Source organism: Manis javanica, chromosome 4 (genome assembly GCF_040802235.1).
Source record: "Manis javanica isolate MJ-LG chromosome 4, MJ_LKY, whole genome shotgun sequence".
NCBI classification, from domain to species: domain Eukaryota; kingdom Metazoa; phylum Chordata; class Mammalia; order Pholidota; family Manidae; genus Manis; species Manis javanica.
Window position 1 is genome coordinate 92,572,520 of NC_133159.1, and position 22,636 is coordinate 92,595,155.

General features: G+C 36.9%; 1 protein-coding gene across 5 annotated transcripts in view; it reads right to left on the minus strand.

Moving 5' to 3' along the window:
* Nucleotides 1-22,636, minus strand: part of VAV3 (vav guanine nucleotide exchange factor 3) — a 380,328-nt gene that overhangs the window by 12,138 nt on the left and 345,554 nt on the right. For all 5 annotated transcript variants that reach the window (XM_073234374.1, XM_073234373.1, XM_036998404.2 and 2 more), the window contains 4 exons: nt 16,774-16,808; nt 11,317-11,433; nt 10,683-10,770; nt 4,795-4,924 (listed from right to left, as the gene is read on the minus strand). In XM_073234374.1, the coding sequence (XP_073090475.1) occupies nt 4,795-4,924; nt 10,683-10,770; nt 11,317-11,433; nt 16,774-16,808 (370 nt within the window). The remainder of the gene's footprint in view (nt 1-4,794; nt 4,925-10,682; nt 10,771-11,316; nt 11,434-16,773; nt 16,809-22,636) is intronic.

The following is a 22,636-nucleotide window of genomic DNA, read 5'->3' on the forward strand; positions in this document are numbered from 1 at the left end:
GCTACGGACTGAATGTTTTTGTACCTCCTTCCCTGCCCCCTATTTATGCATGAAAACCAAATGCCTGAAGTGATGGTATAAGGAGGTGGGCTGTTGGGAGGTGCTTAGGCCCTGAGGATGGAGCCCACAGGCTCTCACCAGGCAGCTGAAAGTCTCCTGGCACCTGGATCTTGGCTTGCCAGCCTCCTGAATTGTGAGCAATAAATTCCTGTTGTTTTTAAGCCACTCAATCTATGGTATTTTGTTACCTGAACAGACTAAGACACTGGTCACATGAATGGCTTTATTAGAAAGGGGAGCTTCTGCAGACAATGGTGGGTGTCAGCCTGTTATCCTCCCGAGGAAGCTCGGAACTGCTCCATGTGCTTTCTGCTGGGCTATCGACAGGAGGAAAGGGAAGCCTCTAGCTTTGCTTCTCACCTGACCACTCAGCTACAACAGCAAGTCACCCCCAGCCCTCCTGAGTACCATTACCTTATTATATTAGTTTTCCAAAGCACTCGCCAACCCCTAACATGGCATGTGATTTATTTATCTCTTATCTGCCTTCCCCACCAGCATGTAGGTTCCACAAGGCAGAGGCTTCCGACTCTATTTCTCATTGCTGTGTGTCCCCTGCAGTTTGCGTAGTGCCTGCCCTGCAGCAGTGAAGATCTGTTGTATGAATGACTACAGGGACCTTTGGAGGGGGCTGTTGGTGCGAATGAAATAACTAAAGAAGGAAAAATAAGCTTTCTGCATTGTTCCTCAAAACTATGAGCCTGGTTTTATTAGGAGGGAAATATTAGGATGGAAATATTAGAAAGGAGAAAAAGAATTCCTGTCAATTTGATAAACTTCTGTTTGTTTTACAGTAAAGACATACTAGAAAAACCAAAGCCTTGGATCAGGGCTGCCACATGAGGGAACTACAGACAATCAGGGAGCCTGCTGAGCCACTGAATATGCACAGGTCCTAAGAATCTGTGCAAATTCAACCTCCAGAATATGTCCAAATCTGCCCCCTGTCCTAATCTCCTGTCACTAGTCAACTCTTGTCCCAAGCACCATCACCCTTGGCTTGCACCTACTGCAGTAGCTTCCTAACTCACCTCTTTTCTGTCCATGCCTCCCTCCAAGCCACTCTCACATAGTAACCAGGGATTTTTTAAAACAATGTAAATAATTCATATCATTTTCTGCTTATAAAACTGCAATACATTCCCATTGTGTATTTTAGAATCCACCCACTATGCTCCAAACATTTTGACTTCTTCCTAATTCCTTAAACATGCATACTTATTTCCTGTTTAAAGTCCTTCACACAGCTCGTCCTTTACTGGGGCGCTTCCCTGCTCTCCACATCCCCACACCCTGCCAATCCGTGATCCATTTAGATTATTCTGTGAAATGTTTCTCAGTTTAGGTGTGTCTGATTAGATTCAAATTATGCTTCCTGGGGGCAAGAATACCACTAAAGTGGTGTGCATCCTCCTTAAAACATCAGAAGGCATATGATGACCTGCTTGCCCATCACTGGTGATGGTGGCTTTGGTCACTATCTTTTTCTTTTGTGATTAATTTTTTTCTTTTGTGATTAATACATTCTTATGAGAAGATACTTTGAGATCATGTAAATGTAATGACAGCCAACATTTAAAAATATTAGCCTACTCTACTCTGTGGTACAACTAATTCTCCATAAATAAAAATTTGGGGGAAATGTTCAAGGTCTGCTTAAGGGTCAGGGAATAGCTAGTCATGTAACTTTTCCTAGTGCAATGATCCATTAACATTCTACCTTTCCTCCTCCTCCTATGGATACAAGAAAGAAACCTAGGATGCTATTTTTAAAAGAGCATAATAAAATATCTCATCTCATTCCTTATCCATTGGATGAGAAAGCTGAGGTCCAGGCAGGCTAAGTGACTTGCCTAAGGTCAGACAGCTACTCAGCAGCAGACCTGAAAATAATTAAGTGTTCATTGTACGGCAAGAAAGGTGAAAGTCAATCTGTGCCCTTCGGATATACAAGCCCTACGGGCACACCTGAAGCCATCTAAGCAGGGTAGCTATGGCCATTTGGGGAAGGTAATGGGATTCTCAACCAATCCACAGAACAGGGCAGAACATCTTCCGTGGAGCCACTGCAGTTTCTAAGGAAGCAGAACAGCTCACTGCAGTGCCTGAGTTCTCTTTGTTCTTTTCTCTTCCTTTCTCTCTTTCTTCTCTCTTGGCAATACTCTGAAGTCATTCCAAAGGCAAAAATAAAGCCTCCCAGTCGTGGGAAAGAGCCTTGCCTTCAAGGGGCTCCTAACCTAGAAATGCTATGCTCCTTGCCCAATTCTCTGGACTTTACTGATGATCTGTTATCTATATTGATTTGATTATAAAATCAAAAGATGACCCCCTTTTATATGTTACTATGCATTTGTAAGAGGTAGTTCTGTCATAATCTTATCATATTTTATAAGCTTTAAAAATAATTATAAATCTGCCTAAGAACATTCTAACCTGGATGAATACAGAAGTGAGCAACCTCTTCTACAATGCCCGGGGACTTTCTTTTCCAAGGTGATTACACTACTTAAGAAAAAAAAAAAGAAAAATATAGCTGGTTTTGGGAGCTGACACTCCGATCTTATCCTCTACCGAAAACACAGATTGGCCTGAGGCTTTAGCTTGCCTGCTCCGCTTCCTCCAAGGCCTTTAGAAGTAATAGAGATGTCACTGCCTTGTTCAATCCAGGATCCCAAGGTAATACTTCTTGGTAAAAGTTATTTTTAGATGGTATTTAGCAGCATACCCAAAGCTATAACCCAGAGGTAAGGACTATAAAGACATCCTGCACAATCTTTCTCTACAATTCAGGCAGCATTTCCTCCTTTATACTTTCTGAGAAGTACAACATGCCTAACAGAAGCAATGCTTTAATTAAGGATTAACCCTACATCAGGACATGGTATGAAATAAGGGATATTTAAAAAATCATAAAAGCAAAGATATAAATTGCTGAGTTAATATTGGTATTCAACTCTTGGAAATATAGGAAATCAGTATTCAAAATATCAGTAACTCCACTCTTAGAAATACAGGAGAATGTTTGCTGTGTTAGAAGAGGAGTTACTAGTAGAAGTAGAAATGACAGAAGTGGTGGACTCAGTTGTCGCTGACTTTTATATCCGGCACTGTGCTAAACTGTTTTATATGCAGCACCTAGTTTAATCCTCAAACTATCTTAGTGTTCTTCCCATTTGATCCAAAGTCAGCATAAAGTAAATAACATATTGGGATAATATAAATTTGATCTAAGATTATAAACCTGCTTCACGGCGACAATGAAATAATCTTGGAAGGCAGATTACTATGCAATTATTGCTGAGTGACTGACATACCAACTCCCTCACTTCTCTCTGGTCACTTTATGAATGAGATCTCGATCAGCCCATATAAAAATATCAGGCTCCCAACCCAGACTTGCCTGAGTCTCCTCACTAAAATATAAGCTCCTTTGGGCAGGGACTTGTCTTACTAACTGGTATATCCCCATACCCAGAACAGTGTCTTCTCTGTATTAGTTATTTAATGTCTATCTATTGAAGAAATGAAGAAATGAATAATTGATAAATAACACCAAACTCTAACAAAGGTTACATTTGAAATACTTTGCTTTTATTTCTCATTTACAAAAAGGTTCTCATAGAATGACTTGCCAGAGTCTCTTAAAAAGATTGGACATGGAATGTTTGAACTCACAACTCTATTTGTTGAAAAATTTCCCTGTAGCTCTTATAAATGTTGAAAATCATTCTGTTGGCTAACCAGAAGTCTTGTGCCTCCATTCCTAGGGGCTAAACAAGTTTGAGCATTTAACACTTTGTCAAACACTGAAGACAAATTTAAATCAGGCAACTGCATTCATCGTTGGACAATATTCTCTGAGCATCTACATGAGCCAAGCACAGAGGAAGTGCCTGGGAATAAGCACACAGTGAAGTCAGAGGGTCAATGGCCTTCTGCTCTTGTGGGACGTCTCCCTGATTGCCAAGGCTTCCTTGGCTCTCTACAACTAACTGAACAACTCAGAATTCAGTATACCTGTATGATATATGCTATATATCCATACAGAATTCATATTTATCACAATGTCCTCTTTACCTGGAGGAGATCTATCTACCTCCAGGAAGATTATATGACATTAAATGGTGAGGAGAAAAAAGTTTCTCACTTCAACTACACTGAAAACTATAACATGCTCTTGGTTTGTGTGCTAAACTTTTGGGATTAGTGGTGACACAGTGCTCATTCTGAAAGCAAGTTGTAATGTACACTTGTAAATACTGGTGTCAGGGGAAACATGCTTCAGCCATTTCAAAATTCTGAAAGTAATCACTGCAAGAGAATCATAAGCAGACGGATACTAGGCTAGATGATGGAGTCATGCACCAGGGCCTGCCTTGCTTCAATACTGTCACTCAAACAGCCTTATGACCAAAACACATTATCAGCTAAAGAGAGTTTGGCTAATAGAGAAGTCAGGGAAGAGCACAAAACTTGGATGTTAACATACTCTTTACAATTCTGATGGATTTCTGAATACAAACATGATTTTAATTTGGCATAAAGAACTATTCCTAGACATGTTCATAAACCTGTCAGTCCATCTGATTCTGCTTAGCTCCAGAAAAAAGTCATGGCTAAATGCATCGGCATATTAACTGGTTCTATTTCAAAGCTTGGAGTGACGATGTTTAAGGCTATAGTGCCTTCAATCCTTAAGGGACAACAAACCATGTTCTTAATTATGATACTCACAGCTGTGGCCTGCCCTGTTACCCCTCTGCCCGGCAGAGTGTTCTGGCTCCTTGTACGGGAACTGTAGAGTTGTATCCAGGGTTCTAAAGCCTTCTTTAAGAGAATGGTGCTTGTAGTACTCCACAAGTTCCTTTAGGAAAAAAGGATCAAAGATTACTTTTGATAAGGATAGTTTCATTCTCAAACACTTGACCTCCTTGACACATAAATATATACAATATAAGGTTTATCAATTTAATGCTAAATGTTCCAGACGTATATGGAAAAGTAAATGATAATCTCCCCCTACTGTCTGGAATGTGCATGACGCCCAACTAGTAACTGTCCTTGGTACTCAGGCCATTTATAACGGGAGTTACCTCCTGCTGTTACTCACGGATGGAGAACATCCTGTTCATCTTCAGTCAGATGTGATAAACAGAAACCATACTAACCTTAAGTTCAGAACAGTAATTATTGTTCTCACTTACGAAATACTTGCCTTTCTAGACAAAAATAAAGGGAACAGCTGTTTGCCGAATGTATAGCAATTTCTAGTTCCCTGCAGTTTCTTTCAACCTAGCAGAAAAATAAACTTGATCCTAATGTATTTTTCCATGGTAAACCAAAGTTGACAAACCACAAATGCTATTTGATACTGTTCCTGGCTTACAATGAAGTATGAGTGCCCCTCTCACAGCTCTGCTTATCATCTGGTACTTACAGAGGCCAATAATGTAATTATTTCCAATTTTCTTTTATACCTAATTTGTTCTAAATACATCTAAGCCTAACGTAACAACCACCCACCATCTTTCATATTAATATATCAGGAAATCTCTCTGAGATGCTAGTTTCACAGATTCTGCACAAAGCTGAATCCCTCTACTTTAAACAGAAATTGAGTAATAATTAATTCATAGTAGAAAAAATGTGCCCTCTCACAAAAATGTGGATATAAAGGTTCTTACAAACACCTGAAATAAGCATAAAAGCAAAATCACTTTTATCCTAATTATTCAGTGCTTTTATTACAGCACTATTGTTTAAAACAAACAGTATAAAAGCAATTCATTTCTTCTAAAAATCACTGTCATCAACTCAATACCTCCATTCAGTGGTTACGTTTGGAGTTCCTGAAACCAATCAATCGAGCCAAAAATCACCCAACAGAAGAAAAAGAGAACCATCAATCCTTGATTTATTATTTATTACCAAACTCAGATGAGTTATGGAATGCCCTGCGTGGGGAGTTCCAGGGGGCCTCAAAGATTATGAAGATAAGGCTCCTGCCCTCCAGGAGTTCTCACCCTTGAAGAAAAGTGAGGGGTTGTGGGCATCCAAAGGCAAGAAAGAGAACTCCTTTTTTTGAGTTCATGGAAGTGGTTTGGCTTAAGTTGAAGAAGAGGTAAACTTTCAAACCCAGGAAGGAGAAAAGGATTATTTTAAGTAGAGCAGACAGGCTGGGAGCAGACATAAAGGTGATAAAGTAAAGGCCACACTCATGAATGAAAAGCAGCTTGGTTTGGCTACAGCACTGGATAAAGCAAATGGTGATTCTTCATCTCCCACATCTGTAAAATGGAGACAATAAACCATTTCACAGACTATACTAAAGAATGTATAAAGTGCCTAATATATATGAATAATTATAACAGCTACCATGACCCCATGTCCCAGGCCTTTTTTTATATAGTTTCTCGCAATTTTCACATAAGAAATAAGAGCTGAGCCTTGTCCTCACTAATGCTTAAGGCTCAATGAGATTAACTAAGTTGTGCAAGATAGTTGGTGTCTGTCTCCAAAGTGTGTGTTCTTAACTACACTATACTATAAGCAAATAGAACCTGGCAAATGTAAATACACAAAAGGGAGGCAAAAGGGAAAGAGCATCTGGTAAGTGTCCATGACACATCAAGAATTTTATTTTCTTATAACTAAGATGGTAGGGCTATACACACATTACATTATTAACTTAAAAAAAAAATTCTCCCATCTTTTCTTCCTTCCTTGGGCCCAGATTCATGGGTCCTTGATGTAACAAAGGAATTTGGAATCTGACCAACTTTTAAAAGGAAAAAAAAAATGTCAAAATACCAGATACACGTTTATATCCTCAAAATGACTTCAATGATCAGAACATGGCATTTGTATTATGGTGATTTTAATATGGTTTGCAAAGGCAAAACCTGGAATTAAATTCAACTTAGAGACCGATATTACTAATTATTATTATTGTTAAATAAAAGGCAAGATTTGGTAAGGTCTCTGGAAGAACTGCACACATACATATTTTACTGCTTATGCAAATGATATCAGTTGTTCTCTTAATGTTACTATTTACACTGAGTAAAATGTGTTGTTTTAGCAAAAATATGAAAATAAATCTAAAAGTAATTATAAGCCAATATATTTGAACTTCAATGTAATTTTGTTACAAGCAATATGAATTTTTAGCATCACACTGAATTAGTATGAATTAAAGTTTATATGCAGTTGGCTAGAAATTACAGAATTATCACAAAAGGACTTGGTGATCATTTAATACCCACCCATCTCCAAATTTCATAGAAGGAAAAATGACTTGCACGTAGCTGGGTAAGCTACAAAACACTCATTGCTTCACTAAGCATGGAAGATATTTTTGTCCCATTTCCAGTCTTATCAGGGTAAATCTTCCTACACGTTTCTCACCGGGCAGAATTAAATACTGCCACTACGGGTCTTTTCCAAGTTGTGCCTTCACGCTTTCTGTATTTTAATCTAATCCACCCCTGCTTTAGCAGTCATTGACCTTCAGGTACTACAAGTAAATAAGAAGACTCTAAACAAAAGAAATCGCTAAGCTTTCCTTATCTCACACTGACACAGCAGTGTCAACAATCCAAGTCTCTGAAAAATAATGAGTGAGAGCCAGTCGTTCCAATTACCAAGGAAACAGGCAATGAAGATGATTTATAAACAGCATTTGGACATGGACTGTCTTGCATACATGAAAATTAGAACAAAATTAATGCCTTGTAATCTAGATCCAGAAATTTATTTAGAATTTGACTTTAATGACTAAGAAAAAAAAAAAAAGATTTGATTAACCAAGCTTTGAAACCTAAGGGGAAAAGGTTAGGTCATAACCATCTAAGGTCAGTCTTCTCTTTGAAAGTAGCTAATTTAAAACAAGTTCGGGTGTTTGCTTGCATTTCATATCCTATCCAAATCAGAATTTAATTCTAGATCCTAATAAGTTTCCTGGGTAGAAGAATATAGTTTTACCACCCATCACGGGAGGTTACTGAACTGTTCTTAAGAAACAACTCAAAGATTACTACATACTTACAATGGGAATTGTGTCATTGGATACCAACATGATGAAAGGCAGCTCCTTGAAGCTGGATAATCCTAACTTAGAGATTCCCCCATATTGCCAGAATGCAGTAAGAGGTGCCCATTAACTCTCTACTTCCTTCCAACAGGGCTGGTTACTGAATTAGCAACCATACCTTCTGATCAAGTATCCTTGCGGCATTTCCCAGTTTAGGCTTAAAGGACAGCACTATTGTGACAGTCTTGGTACAGACAGGTTTACTAATTTGAAAGCTTTTTTTAGAATAGTAGAGTCCTTTCAAATTCTGCAAAACACACAGTGATTCACATAGTAAAAACTGAATATAAATTTGCTCAACAGATGAGCAAAAACAAAGAGGAGGGGCAGTTACGGACTAGAGTTCAACTGTCTCTTCAGCAATTTTTACAGTTATTGATTAAACCTGACAAAAGTATGTAACTACGACTGAGCTTTATGAGCTCCTTTCTTTCTTTTTACAGTTACATCGTTTTGCTGTTTTTTAGTTTCATTGTAGTTATGCTATTAATTTGTTATTGTCTCCCTTTAACCCATTGTGCTATGCATGTGCTTCTTTACAAAAGATCCCTAGACACGGAGGAAAAAACACAGGCATGTGTCTCTAGCAGTGACATTTCTGATATTTGATACATACCATGTAAGGGGAGCTTATTTTTTGCTCTGTAACAAACACATTTAATTTCCTTTCCAGAACATCATTGCAGAAACTTTCACTGCTCTCCGGTAAAAATTGTTTGATTTCTGGGTTTCAATAGCTGTACTATAATCAAAGCTTTATATGCAGATAGGAACTTGAAGATCTATGTCCCCTAGCCCAAGTCACGTGGTATTTACTGGCTTTTCCCATTTAACCTTAGCGACTGACAAACTTTCTTGAGGTGCACCCAGGTGACACAAAAGCTGAATCGATTGGCCCTTTCCAGAGACTATTTCTTTCATCCTCTGCTGGTCTCCTCTGATGGGAGTTCTTTTTGTTACTTTCAAAGTTGGCAAGGCCTGCAGTCATCTTTGGCCCTACAGCATTTTTTTTTTGAATCTCATATTAACTGTAAGACTGTGGAGTAGCCTCATTATCATCCACGGAAGTTCTGCAGGTGAAAGCTCAAGCTGATGTGTCTGGCAGCAGTGTGGAGGCCCCCTGTGCATGCTTTTATCATGTCTCAGATGGGGCTGTCATTCATTATTTGTGCATCCACTTGCCACCTCCCTCCTAGGTTTTCATTTTAGGAAGAACCTGCTCAGGTCCAGTTCTCTTTGTGCACAGCCTGTTTGTTCCAACAGCACATAAGTAACTTTCAGCAAGGATGGTGCCTGGATCTCAGTTACAAATTTGACAGGGTTTACGTTTTTCCAGGGCATGTTCCTGCTGCCCATCCTTAGCTTCTGAATTGGGACTGTGATATTTATGTCCAGAGAAGTTTGCTCACTGTTCTTTCAACTCAAGATGCTTCAATTTCTTTAAAACACTAATCTCTTTCTTGAAGCAGTGCTAAATTTTCAGACAAGGCTTTCAAGCTGGTCTACTTTGTAAGACTCTCTGATACTCAGTTTTAACTTTAATGTTAACATCTGCAAAGTGCTTTGAGATGTTCTCCAGAAGGATGCAATACATATCATTTGATTGATGGTTCAATCAATGAGTGGTCCTTCCCAATGTTACTCAAAGTACTTAGCAGAGCACTACAAATGCATTTTATGTCCTATATCCAAATTCTTCATTATCTCAAGAAACTCTCTCAAACTTGAGACAACTTTGAAGGAAATATGAACTTTTCCTTTACTGTCAGCAATACATATCTAATAACATATATGCATTGTTTATGTGGTTATATACATATACTTATATGCCAATAATTACTATTAAGTTGTGATTTTTTAAACTCTGAGAATTAATGAAACAATCTTTGTTCATTTGAAGTAGCTTGGTAAATTGTTCTATTGTAATTTAAATATAAAATTGCTATGAAATATCAACCATGGTATGGTTAAAAGGTTACCCTATTAATGTTTAATTGCCTAAGGTAATGAAGGAGAACAACAGCACAAATAATTTAAAATAGCAGAAAATACAAAAAGCTGTTCCATTTGACATTATATTGCATTTTATATGAAATAAACCTAAATAAACCTAGAGGTATTTTCATATTAAAACTTCTTATGTTATAATTTAAAATACCTTTTCCCTGCCTGAATGAGGAAATAGAGGCAGAAGAAGGAAGAGGAAGGAAGAAATGCATATTGAACCTTTTCTGTGTGTCATTCAAACATGAGGCGAAACACACAAAAAACTGAAAGGTGATTATACTAGCATTTGTCTATTGCTGAAAGAATCATAAATAGTATGGACTCTGAAGTAGTATCTAAAACTTGTAAACTTAGTTTACTATGAAAAATAGGACTAGGGTAACATAAAACATAATTGGAATTCTTAAAATTAGAATTTTGAGGATTCTGCTGCAAAATTACCAAAAACCTGTAAAATTATACTGACCTTTCTAATAAGAGAAAAATAAGGACCACAGATTGAAAAGAACTAATCAATGCTTACCATTAAACTTTTAAATTTTCTATTTTCTGCAATGTGAAAAAAGCCATCTCTTGTTAAAATCTTGATGTGCTTTGCTTCATTATTATGCCTGTGGGCAATGAATAACGTATGAATATAAATGTGTTTTTAATCAGCAGAAATCAATAATTACCAGAGGGTATGCCCCAACAACATTATCGGAATTAATTCTGAGGACAAAATATATACCTATGCCAATACACTGGTGACAGCTAATTAACGAAATATATTTACTAGATTGGTTGGAGATACAACCAATATTTGAATTGAGATAGGGGTTAGTTTGACCAATCGTTATGCTCAATTTATTTAGTAAGTACAGTTTAAAAATATACTAATTTATATTCTTAGAATTTACTAAAAACATACACATATCAAATCACCAAAATAAAACATTATGAAAGAAATCTAATATGCCAATTAACAGCCTATAACACTTAATACTGTTTTTTCTAACAGATATTTTCAAGTATTAATGAACTATCTGGATAGATGCATTATTTCTACAGCAATTAGAACCTGGTTTTCAACTTCAGTGTTATACATGTCAGATGGTCTAGGCAATTATGAAAACAGAGAATCTATTTCTGTAAAAGTAAGTACTTGTCCTACTTACTTAATGCTAATTGCATATTCTCCTGACTCTTTGGTCCTGTGCCTCACAAGGTAAGTACTATTTACCCTATTAATAAGTTCAGTCTCTGCCTGCAATCTTTCCATTGCTCCAGCATACCTGTAAGAAACGACACAGAAAATCTGGGTTATGTACTTCTAGGGGAACAGAAGCTAAAAATAAGTATCTGTCAGGATTTTAATTTAGTGGCAGATTTGGGCTGTTTTAATGTCTACTAACTAATTACATTGTCTCAAAAATTAATGCAGAAACAAAGTTCTTTACTACGTCCAAACACAAGTGGTCTACAAAGCCAACAACAGTAAAGTGTACAGTGCCTCAGATGCGGTAAGCACCAGTAGATATTTATCAAATAAATAAGGAGGAGAAGAGAAGAGTGAGAAGATACTGAGTTAGGAAGAGAGTTGTGGGGAGTTTAGGGGGAAGTAGGAAAAAGACTTGTAGGGAAGGAATGCCCTGTGTGAAACATACACACGTGTACGTACACACACACACTCTTCCAAAACCTCACCTTTCCTATGTACACTGTTAAATGAAATCTCCCTTGCACATCTTTTAAGGACAATCTCAGTGATAACTTAAACTCCTTTTAGATAAATATTTTTTGGATGTAAGATTAAAGTTTGTGGTCTATAATTTTGATAACCAATTTTCTTAAGAAACTGGTAATAGTAAAATTTATTTTCAAAAGCAGAATTCATTCTTCCTAAACTACGTTGGCCTTAATCATACCTAAATTCCACAACAATAATAATAAAAGGCCTAAATTCAATTATTCTGTGACCCTTCACATCAAATATAGGATTGGCATTTACTGGCAAAATATATCAGAGATTTTGGGCAACAAAAATGAAAGGAAAAATTTTTATGCTTAGATTGGTTCTCTTTCAAAGCTATTCATGAATTGATATTCCAGAAAATTCTGATTCTCATATAGACACATGTAACTCATATGAAGTTTCCATCAAATACAGACCAAGAGATATGGGCATTTTATGCAGATGGCACTTTGGGTTAAAAGCACAGTGTGATGACCTCTGAATTCTTAGTACCTAGTATGATCTCACACATTCTCCTCTCCAATATTATCTCTTAGAACCCCTTCTTCACTAGGCTCCAGTCTTCTCCAGGTCTAGGAATTCAAGCTCCTTTTGATCTTGAAGACTTCACATAGACTGAATCCTTGTCTGGAAAACACTTAACTCCTTACTCAACGTGCATTTCCTCACATCGTTCAGGTTTAGAGAGAGGTCTTTTCTGACCGTCCCATCTAAAGAATGTTGTCCTGCATCTCACACTCCCCACTTCACTGTTCTCTTTATACCATCCCTAATTTCCTGTCTGGCTCTTACTACAATTACTACATAGTATATGCCTATCTATGTTTTAGTCAAAGTAACACATGAACATTAATTATTATCTAAAGGTCAATGCCTACTATAGTAATTTTAATGAAAAAGCAGCATAACCCCATCTTATCAGCATTCTGCTCAAGTCCCATTTCAAGCAGCTTACCTACTTTTTCTTATTCTACTTGTATATTTCTACATAGCATGATTAAAGTATAATTTCTTCATTTATCCATTTTAGATGTCAGGAAGGAAAAGCCTTGTTTTCCCACTCATGCTCTTTGCTTCACAGTGCGCCTCCTCACTCTTCTTTCTCGAACCTCTACAAAGCCAAGACATCATCTGGCCCAGTTTTGTCATGCTGTCATATCCAAGGAATATCTGACATCCAAAAAAAAAATTCCTCAAGTTTTTGTTTGCTCAAGCTTCTTTGTCTCGATCAGAAGTCCTTTCCAAATTCTCCAAGAAAATTATAAACCCCTCAAGAATACATTTTTCAACATCATGTACAGTTTTGTTCATTATTTTCTATAGAGAAAGTCATTTCTCCTGAGCCGCCTGCCCTCTTGGCCCAGTCAGCACTGCCTGCTCACTCAGCTTCCTGATCTACTGTAGTGCTGGGACATCCCTTTACTCCCATTTCCTGAATTCTGACTCTCCCTCTTTCTTGGTTTACCAGCTCATCCTTTGGCTTCCTATAAATGGATACATGGCATATAATAATCAGAAGGCCTTATGTCTACGAAAATATTCTTATTTTACTTAATAATACTTAATTCAGAATTTGACTAAAGGATATAGGTGAGAAATCTACTTTGCTTCTCAAATTTTAAGGCATTGTTCTATTGTCTTTAAATTTCCAATTACATTTCATTCTGATTTCTGGTTGTTTGTATGTGATCTAATGTTTTATTCTTCCTGGAAAGTTTTATATTCTTTGTTTACTCTGCATTGCAAAATTTCATGATGTTTGGGTTACTTGCTGTGACTTTTTTTTAGTTCAGTATTGTCCCAGCCTCTCAGTAGCATCTTTGATTTAGAACCATATATCCTTCTGTAAAAAATTTTTGTATCATATCTTTGATAATTGCTGCTCTCAATTATTAAATGATCTCTTTCTGGACTTCCTACTAATTGAATATTGTACTTCCTAGGTCAATTGTCTAATTTCTGTATCTTTTCTCCCATGTTATCTTTCTCTTTGATTTTCTGGAGGACTTTGTTCAACTCTATATTCCAACTCCTCTACTCAGTAATTAATTTAGAAGACCTCTTTCTTGCTGATTGCTCCTTTTATGAAAAATCTAGCTCACTTCCATGGATATATTGTTCTCTCTTAATTCTGAGAATATAAATGAAAGATTTTTAAAACAAAGTTTTGTTCTGCTCATTTTAGTGTTTGTATTTTCTTCAAGTTTCTTTTTCTCATTTATTTTATTTGTCCTCTAGTTCAAGTCTTTCTCAAATGTCTGGTTACTCTTTGTTTTCTGTTGATTTTTAATAGGGAGGCATCCAAGAACACACTGGAAGCTCTGTCTGGGCGCCAGCGTAGGCTCGCTGGAAAGGAACCTGAACACTTGGAAATAACCTGATGGTGGGGCTGGAAAGCACCCAAATGTTAGGATTTTAGGTTTTTACTCTGAGTTTATTCAGTCTCTTTAGAGAAAAACCTTCCAAGCTCCTGTCTGGATGCAAGGATGTAAGGTCTGTGGGAGATCCAATCGTCAGAGGAATTGAGCTGTACAAAGGGACTGGGGGTCATCAGGCAGTTCACAGCGTTTCCTTAATCTGATCCCTGCTTTCAGCGCTGCACCTGCCCCAGTCCTTCACTGGGCTGCTCCTTCCACATCTAGGCCCTATATGGCTCAGTTTTTCCACATAATATGCCTTCTAACTCCAGTGTGTCCTTCTAGGGTAGGGAAAGGTACATCTCGTATTTGGAGAATGGGGTAGGGGCCTTGACATCTGTAGCCTGTTCTTCATGTGGCTTTTCAGACAGTTTCCCAGATGTAAGCCCCATTACTAACCCTTGCCTTCATGATATCCAAAAGTACAAATTGTTGAAGGTAATCATCTTGATTTTCCATTTTATTTCATGGCCTATGTAAGAGACAAAGTTTACTTTGTGGGAACAATTTGTTTTTAAATGTGAATGTAATGAATAGACAATACTGTTGGTGACATTCAACTTCTTAAAGACTTGAGAACCACATGTCATCATGCAGTGTGTTTTTCTCTCAACAGTTTTGTATTTCTTAAATCGAAGATTCCATTTTTCTGGCATAGTTATTTTGTTCCCTAGCAGAAGGCATTTCCCATGAAACTGCCTACTTAGTGTGAATAAACTGTCCAAATTGCCCAAGAAAAAAGAATTAATTTAAAAATTCTACTATGAAATGTATTTCTTTCTTTATTTTTTTCCTATTTTCCCTCATCTGACCATCTTGATCTCTTTGATCATTAGGAACAATGTTATTCTAACCTGTCATATTTTCAGTAGAATTTTACATATTAGCAAGGGTGCACTTTAAAATAAAAGGTTCAAAAGCTAATCTCCTGTGCCCTGCATGGTTCCCAGGTAACTTATCAGTTTATTTCATAAAATCCATGCAGTTTGTAGCACTGAGTTTAGCTTCAAAATCATTATGCCTAGTTACATGAAACATAGAAAAAGAAAAGAGAAAAAAACTAATCATCACACTCATGATTTTACCAGTTCTTGATGTTTTTCAGTTTGATTCTCCATGTTATTAGCTGTCTTCTCCAAGTTTAATTCCTGTCAGGATTACAGTTTTAATTCCACAGAAACCAAGACCTCAAGTGTGTCTTAAACATGGTAAAAATGTAGCAAAGATTCCAAGTCCTATGTCCTATCACAAACCTGCCACAATTTCTTGAGCCAGCTCAGTGCTGAAGCCCTGAGAAGGGGCCCTGAGAAAGCTAATACTGACCACACAAGGCAGATGAGACCGACGCGGGGCAGCAAGAGGGCTGAGGAGGAGACCCCATACTTTGGACAACGATTCCTACAGCAACATAGCATTTTCCATGCTTTGATTGTGTAACAGAAAATAATCAGAATATTTTAAAAACACCAGACAACTCAGGTGCTATCTACCTTTGCAAACTGAACTAGTGCTGTATATTCCCAGAATATCTCACTTATATACACACCCTCATATCTCATTTTTATGCATATGCTTCAGTGGCAAGAAAATGAAAACAGATGCAGTCATTTTAAGGGGAGCCAAACACAGAATTCAGGGAAACAAATATAAATAAGTAAATATGCCCATGTTTTGTACTTTAGCAATGTACAGGTGACATAACTTAGAATCCTGGCTCTAACACTAACTAGCTACATGGCCTTAAGCTTTGTTTCCCTAGTTAAAGTAACAACCTTGCTGATAGAGATGTTGGAAAAAATGAAATAAAATGGGTAAGATACTAAGTACATAGTAAGTACTCAGTATATATTAGTTATTTTCATATGATGATCATAACTATTCTGGGTCCAAAATAGATTTTTCCCAGTTGAAAGCATCACTTCTCCTTAAACTCACCATATCTAAAAAATAATAATCTCTATCTGTTTTGCTTCTTTGTTTCTATTAGCAATAATGTTAGCCTCCAAATGGTAAGTGAGCTCCAGACAGACCTAAAACTTTAGACATGGATACATCTTACTTCTGCCCTATTACATGTTGTAAATTATACTTCTGGATCTACTATCCTTTCCGGTCTAATTTTTAGTTTCAGAGTATGGAATCATATCTTTTTATCTGCTTCATAAAATCTACTTTTCTAAAATACAAGATATTTGCTTATGTCCCATTTCTGTCTGTGGCTGTCATAATTTACAGTTAAGCATGCACACATATACACACACACATACACACACCACTTTCCAATAACGATACAGAAAAGGTCAGCAATATATAAATTCATTATGATACTTTGTTGCATCTGAAAACACTTTAAGCCAGGACAAATGGAAATGGAATGTGGTTTACTATCCCCACATTTAAGGCATCCTTAAAATAAGGGTTTGGTATTTCAACTTAGCTACATAAACATTTTTAGTACTTACCAGGGTTGGCAAGAATAATCTACTGGTTTGGGCACCTAGAATATAAAAAGGCGAAAATAGATTAAGTTTACTTAAGGGAAGCTTTTAAAAATCAATCATTAATTCAGTTCAGCTGACTCAGCTCTATAAAACCTCTAAGCAGCACGGTCCTGGAACTATCCATTGGCAATTTTATACAGAGTGAATCATAGTATATGTCAGATAAGTAGAAAATAATCCATTTCACTTCAATTCATTCTTTCATTCATTTTACTGCCACTGTACCTCCAAGGGGAGAGATAACAGGAAAAACATGAATTGGAAACTTTTGGTATTTATTATCAAGGCAGTTTAATCCTATCATAGAAAATTAAAATGAAAATGTTAGGAAAACCAGAGAGCACTCCGCTTTCCCAAGACATTATGAAAACAAGCAGAATAAGCAATATATACTGGCTTTACTAGACTCTTATTTTGTAACACAAATTCTAAACTCTGATTTACCAACTAGAAAACTTTCATTCATGAAAAAGTCATAAGAAATACTCATTTTTCCCTTCTCTCCTATGGAGCTTTGCAGAAGAGAAAAACATTGCATTTTTCTAGGCAAATAAAGAAAGAGAAATAAACCTTCTAGTTGCTGACTGCAACTAGAAAAGGAACAAAGTCAAGGAAGGTATACTCATATTCATAAAATAACAAGTAAAACACATACTATCCAGAGGGGGACAAAGTTTGTAAGTTCCTAAGAAAAGCTAGATATACAGTTTGTTTTGTGTTCAGAAATTTTTCATGAATCATCAGTCTCTGATGCATGCATTCTATGTACCCCCTAGCCTTTTTATATTGGGTGCTCAAAAATACTGTTACCCTCATTTGGTTCAGAGGTCTAGTCAATATCAATGTATCTTTAACTCAGTTTTCATAATGGACTGTAACTATTTTTGTCTTTCAGGTTAAGAGTTATTTTAAAAAATGATCTTTCTGGTCAGAACATCTCTAGAGATATTAATATTTAAATATTTTTATCCTATGGATCATAGTTTTGATTTTACGACCATGTAAAATGCTGACACATAGAAAATAAAATTGAAGGCAAATGACTCCCATTTAAATCCTGCAATTATTTTCTTACATCACTTTGTTTGCACAAATAAAAATCAACTTTCAATAGTTTCCCCTGTGAAAATATAGATATATAGCCTTTGGAAATATGATGGGAAAAATAGTGCCTCCTTCCATTTCCTTTTCTATATTCTTTAAATGTATACTTACTCCTAAACCAATCTCCCTCTCCCTGAGGAGAGAGAAGAACAGAGATGTAGAGGAGAGAGGAGGGAAAATAATTTCAACATATTGTGGCTGTGGGTTTCTTTGGCTGGGAAAAGACTACAGATCTACAGAAGTGAAAGGTGGCGTGAAATTCTAAAGCAGAACAGATATTCAAGGCTGTTTCGCACTGATGTGCCTCCTGGACACTTTTCAGTCTTCGATGGCATATTCTGATGTGCAAAGAGCCAGGACTGTCCTATCGGGCTATGATCCCCGTAACCAGAGTGGGATCCCATCCTTACTCCATTCATCACGGGCCCTTCCCACTACTTCCGTGCATACTCCGGGCCCTTGTGTGGGTACTTCATAGATGAGACTCTACATCATTTTCTTCTGAGTATCTCTCACCTTTGAGCATATACTCATCTTTGACCATTTTTCCCTAATGCCTTTTTCTGCCTTCCTCATAAGCAGTTCACACTGTTAAACTTCCACTATGGACATAGCATTTTAGAAAACATTGTATTGGGAATATAACACGCAAGAAAAATAATGCATATAAGATATATGCTTCCTGAAGTACATCTTATAAAAGTTGAATGGGACAATTAGAAGTGAACTTTCTGTATTTCGCTAGAAATGTCATTATTTCATCCTTATTGAGGAAAGATAGATTTCTAAGTTGACTGATTTTTCTTTACAAACTTTGAACATATTATTCTTACTCCCTCAAATATTGAAGTTTCATATTATAGAATTTCCATGTGGTTCTTTTTTATAGTTTATCTTTCTCTACTGAGATTTCCCATCCATGGTAGGGAACTGTTTTTCCTTCATGTCCTAGAGCACAGTTACAATACCTACTTTTAAAATCCTTTCCTGCTAACTCCATCATTTGGGACATCTAGGCGTTGTTCTCTCTTGGTAGTCTTTTCTTTTGGGTATGGTTCATGTTTCTCTGTTTCTTTGTATAATGACTAATTTTGGAGAGTATTGTGGACAATTTGAATTAAATGTTGTAGAGGCTCTGGATTCTGTTATACTGCTACAAAGGGTGCAGCATTTTTTTTAGAGGCAGGCAATTAATCTGGTTGAACTCCAACTGCAACTCTGCCTACCCCGGGTGAGAGGCAGCTAAATTTGCAGCTTAATTTTCTTAGCTTAAGCTAAGCTACTTGGAGTCTGCACCACTCAGCCAGAGACTGAAGCTAAATTTATACACAGAATATGAGGACCCCCCACCCCCGCAACTCTCTTTCTTTTCTAAGATTTCCTACATCCCTTTCCAGCTCCTGTTTGCTTCAAACTCCGTACTCAGCTTCTTCAAGCCAATAAGACTATGAGGTTTCTACCTGAATTTCAACTATCCTGCATGGGGCAGCCCAGTATCTGCTTTCAAGATAGTCATAAAAAACCAGAAGCTCACCTAGTATCTTTCCCTTTTTCTGAGTACCAATTTTAACCAATGCCGTCAGATAGCTTTTAAAAATTAGCATTTGTCAAATGGTATGTCTATTTTGAGCTTTTTGAGGAACCTCCATACTGCATTCTACAATGGTTGAACTAATTTACATTCCCACAGCAGTGTAGGAGGGTTCCCCTTTCTCCACAACCTCGCCAACATTTGTTGTTGTTTGTCTTTTCGATGATGGCGATCCTTACTGGTGTGAGGTGATATCTCATTGTGGTTTTAATTTGCATTTCTCTGATGACTAGCGATGTGGAGCATCTTTTCATGTGTCTGTTGGCCATCTGAATTTCTTCTTTGGAGAACTGTCTGTTCAGCTCCTCTGCCCATTTTTTAATTGGATTATTTGCTTTTTGTTTGTTGAGGTTCATGAGTTCTTTATATATTTTGGATGTCAACCCTTTATCGGATCTGTCATTTATGAATATATTCTCCCATACTGTAGGGTACCTTTTTGTTCTATTGATGGTGTCCTTTGCTGTACAGAAGCTTTTCAGCTTGATATAGTCCCACTTGCTCATTTTTGCTTTTGTTTCCCTTGCCCGGGGAGATATGTTCATGAAAAAATCGTTCATGTTTATGTCCAAGAGATTTTTGCCTATGTTTTTTTCTAAGAGTTTTATGATTTCATGACTTACATTCAGGTCTTTGATCCATTTTGAATTTGCTTTTGTGTATGGGGTTAGACAGTGATCCAGTTTCATTCTCTTACATGTAGCTGTCCAGTTTTGCCAGCACCATCTGTTGAAGAAACTATCATTTCCCTATTGTATGTCCATGGCTCCTTTATCATATATTAATTGACCATATATGTTTGGGTTAATGTCTGGAGTCTCTATTCAGTTCCACTGGTCTGTGGCTCTGTTCTTGTGCCAGTAAGGAATTCCACTTCTAGGAATTTACCTTAAGAATGCAGCAGCCCAGTTTGAAAAAGACAGATGCACCCCTATGTTTATCGCAGTACTATTTACAATAGCCAAGAAATGGAAGCAACCTAAGTGTCCATCAGTAGATGAATGGATAAAGAAAATGTGGTACATATACACAATGGAATATTATTCAGCCATAAGAAAAAATCCTACCATTTGGAACAACATGGATGGAGCTAGAGGGTATTATGCTCAGTGAAATAAGCCAGGCAGAGAAATACAAGTACCAAATTATTTCACTCATATGTGGAGTATAAGAACAAGGAAAAAACTGAAGGAACAAAACAGCAGCAGAATCACAGAACCCAAGAATGGACTAACAGTTACCAAAGGGAAAGGGACTGGGGAGGGTGGTTGGGAAGGGAGGGAGAAGAGGGGGAAGAAGCAAGAGGGCCTTACAATTAGCATGTATAATGTGGGGGGGGGGGCACGGGGAGGGCTGTGCAACAGAGAGAAGACAAGTAGTGATTCTACCGCATCTTACTATGCTGATGGACAGTGACTGTAATGGGGTATGGGGGGAGGGACTTGGTAAAGGGAGGAACCTAGTAAACATAATGTTCTTCATGTAATTGTAGATTAATGATAACAAAATAAAAAAAATTAGCATTTGTTCTGAGTTTATAGTTGTTTTCTGTGGGATGAGTCATCTAATAGAAGCTAGTTGACAACTGCCAGAAGTGGAAACTTGTAGCTCCCATTATTGTTGTTATTAACTATGAGTCTAATCATCAACTCTTTACAGGTAATCTGTGTTTTCTGTCAGGTTGGTTTTAATATGTTCTCTTTGCCTTTGATGCTCTGCAGTTTCACTAAAATGTGTCTAGGTGTTGATTAATTTTAATAAACTCTTGGTGACTCATAAGGTTAGTTTCATCATAAATCCTGGAAAATAAACATTTTTCTTAATATTACTTTTCCACAATTATCTCTATTTTCTCCTTCAATATGATATATTTGAACTTTATCACTCCATTCTCTGTTACAGTTTCCATTTCTTAATCTTTCCAGACTGTTAGCTGAGAACCTTCTTCAGATTTTTCTTCTAATTTTCTACCCAGCTGTGTCTAAGACATCATGTAAAATTTTCATTTAAATTATTGTATCTGATTCTTTTTGAAATATGCCCAATTTGGAGAAAGAGTTATTCTCCTTTTATTTCCCTTACATTTTTTATATTAAATATAAAATCTTGAACTTGGTATCTGATAATTACAAGGTCTTTGTAAGCTTAATTCTACATTTTATTGTTTTTGCGACCTTTGCTTAAGGCGGTTTGTTTCCTCACGCATTTAATGATTTCAAATTGTGAGTTTATTTTCCCTGGAGCTTTATCTGTAGAAATCTTTTGAAGACCTCTCAAAATGAAGGGAGAATTTGTACTTGTATTGAGAACACCATCAATGTGGAATTATTTTAAACTATCCTTCTAGCTTAGAATTATTTAGGTCACAGAATTCCAGACCTACCACTGGGAGGTTTTTGAATCTTAGGCTAGAAATTCTTAGAAGAGACTGCTTTCTTTTTAATTCCCAGCCCAAATTCAAGATGAAGATGGGCGTATTTTCTTCTGTAGGATGGTTTTCTTCTTGTTCACTCACTGAGGGCTCCTGGATTCACAAAGAGAGACCACATTTGTACTGTGTTGCAGCTCCAGGCTTTGTCTCCAGGTACCATATTGCCAGAAATGAAATTGTCTCATTTATGTTCTTCCTGTGTTTTTCCTCAGCCCTGGGTTCCTATCTGTATAACTCAGGACCTTTGAGTAGACGTGCACAGCATATGCAGGAGAATAATTTCTGAACCTGGAGTGGAACCCTCAGCACTATTCGCAGACTCCTGATAAACAGTGTGTCCAGGGGCAGAAGAGAACCTTCCAAACCCCCTCCAAGTATCCTCCTTGCCAATTTCCCCTCCTTCTACTTCACTTTGCCTACCTTGTTCTACAACAAACAAATGTACCTACAATTTCATTAAGTAAGCAATAAAATTTAACAGCTATTTATTAACTTTGAGTTATAAAACAATCATATTTAGTTGGTAGTCCTACTCACAACTATGTATTCCTTTACAACCCTTTAGCAGCTTAAAAATCTGCACATATTTTTCCTGGTAACTACCTGGGTCACCAAATACCATTCAATAAGATCCTATAAGCTGATTTAATTAGCATCTACCATTGTTAATTACCTATATTCAGTTAGGGACTTTCATT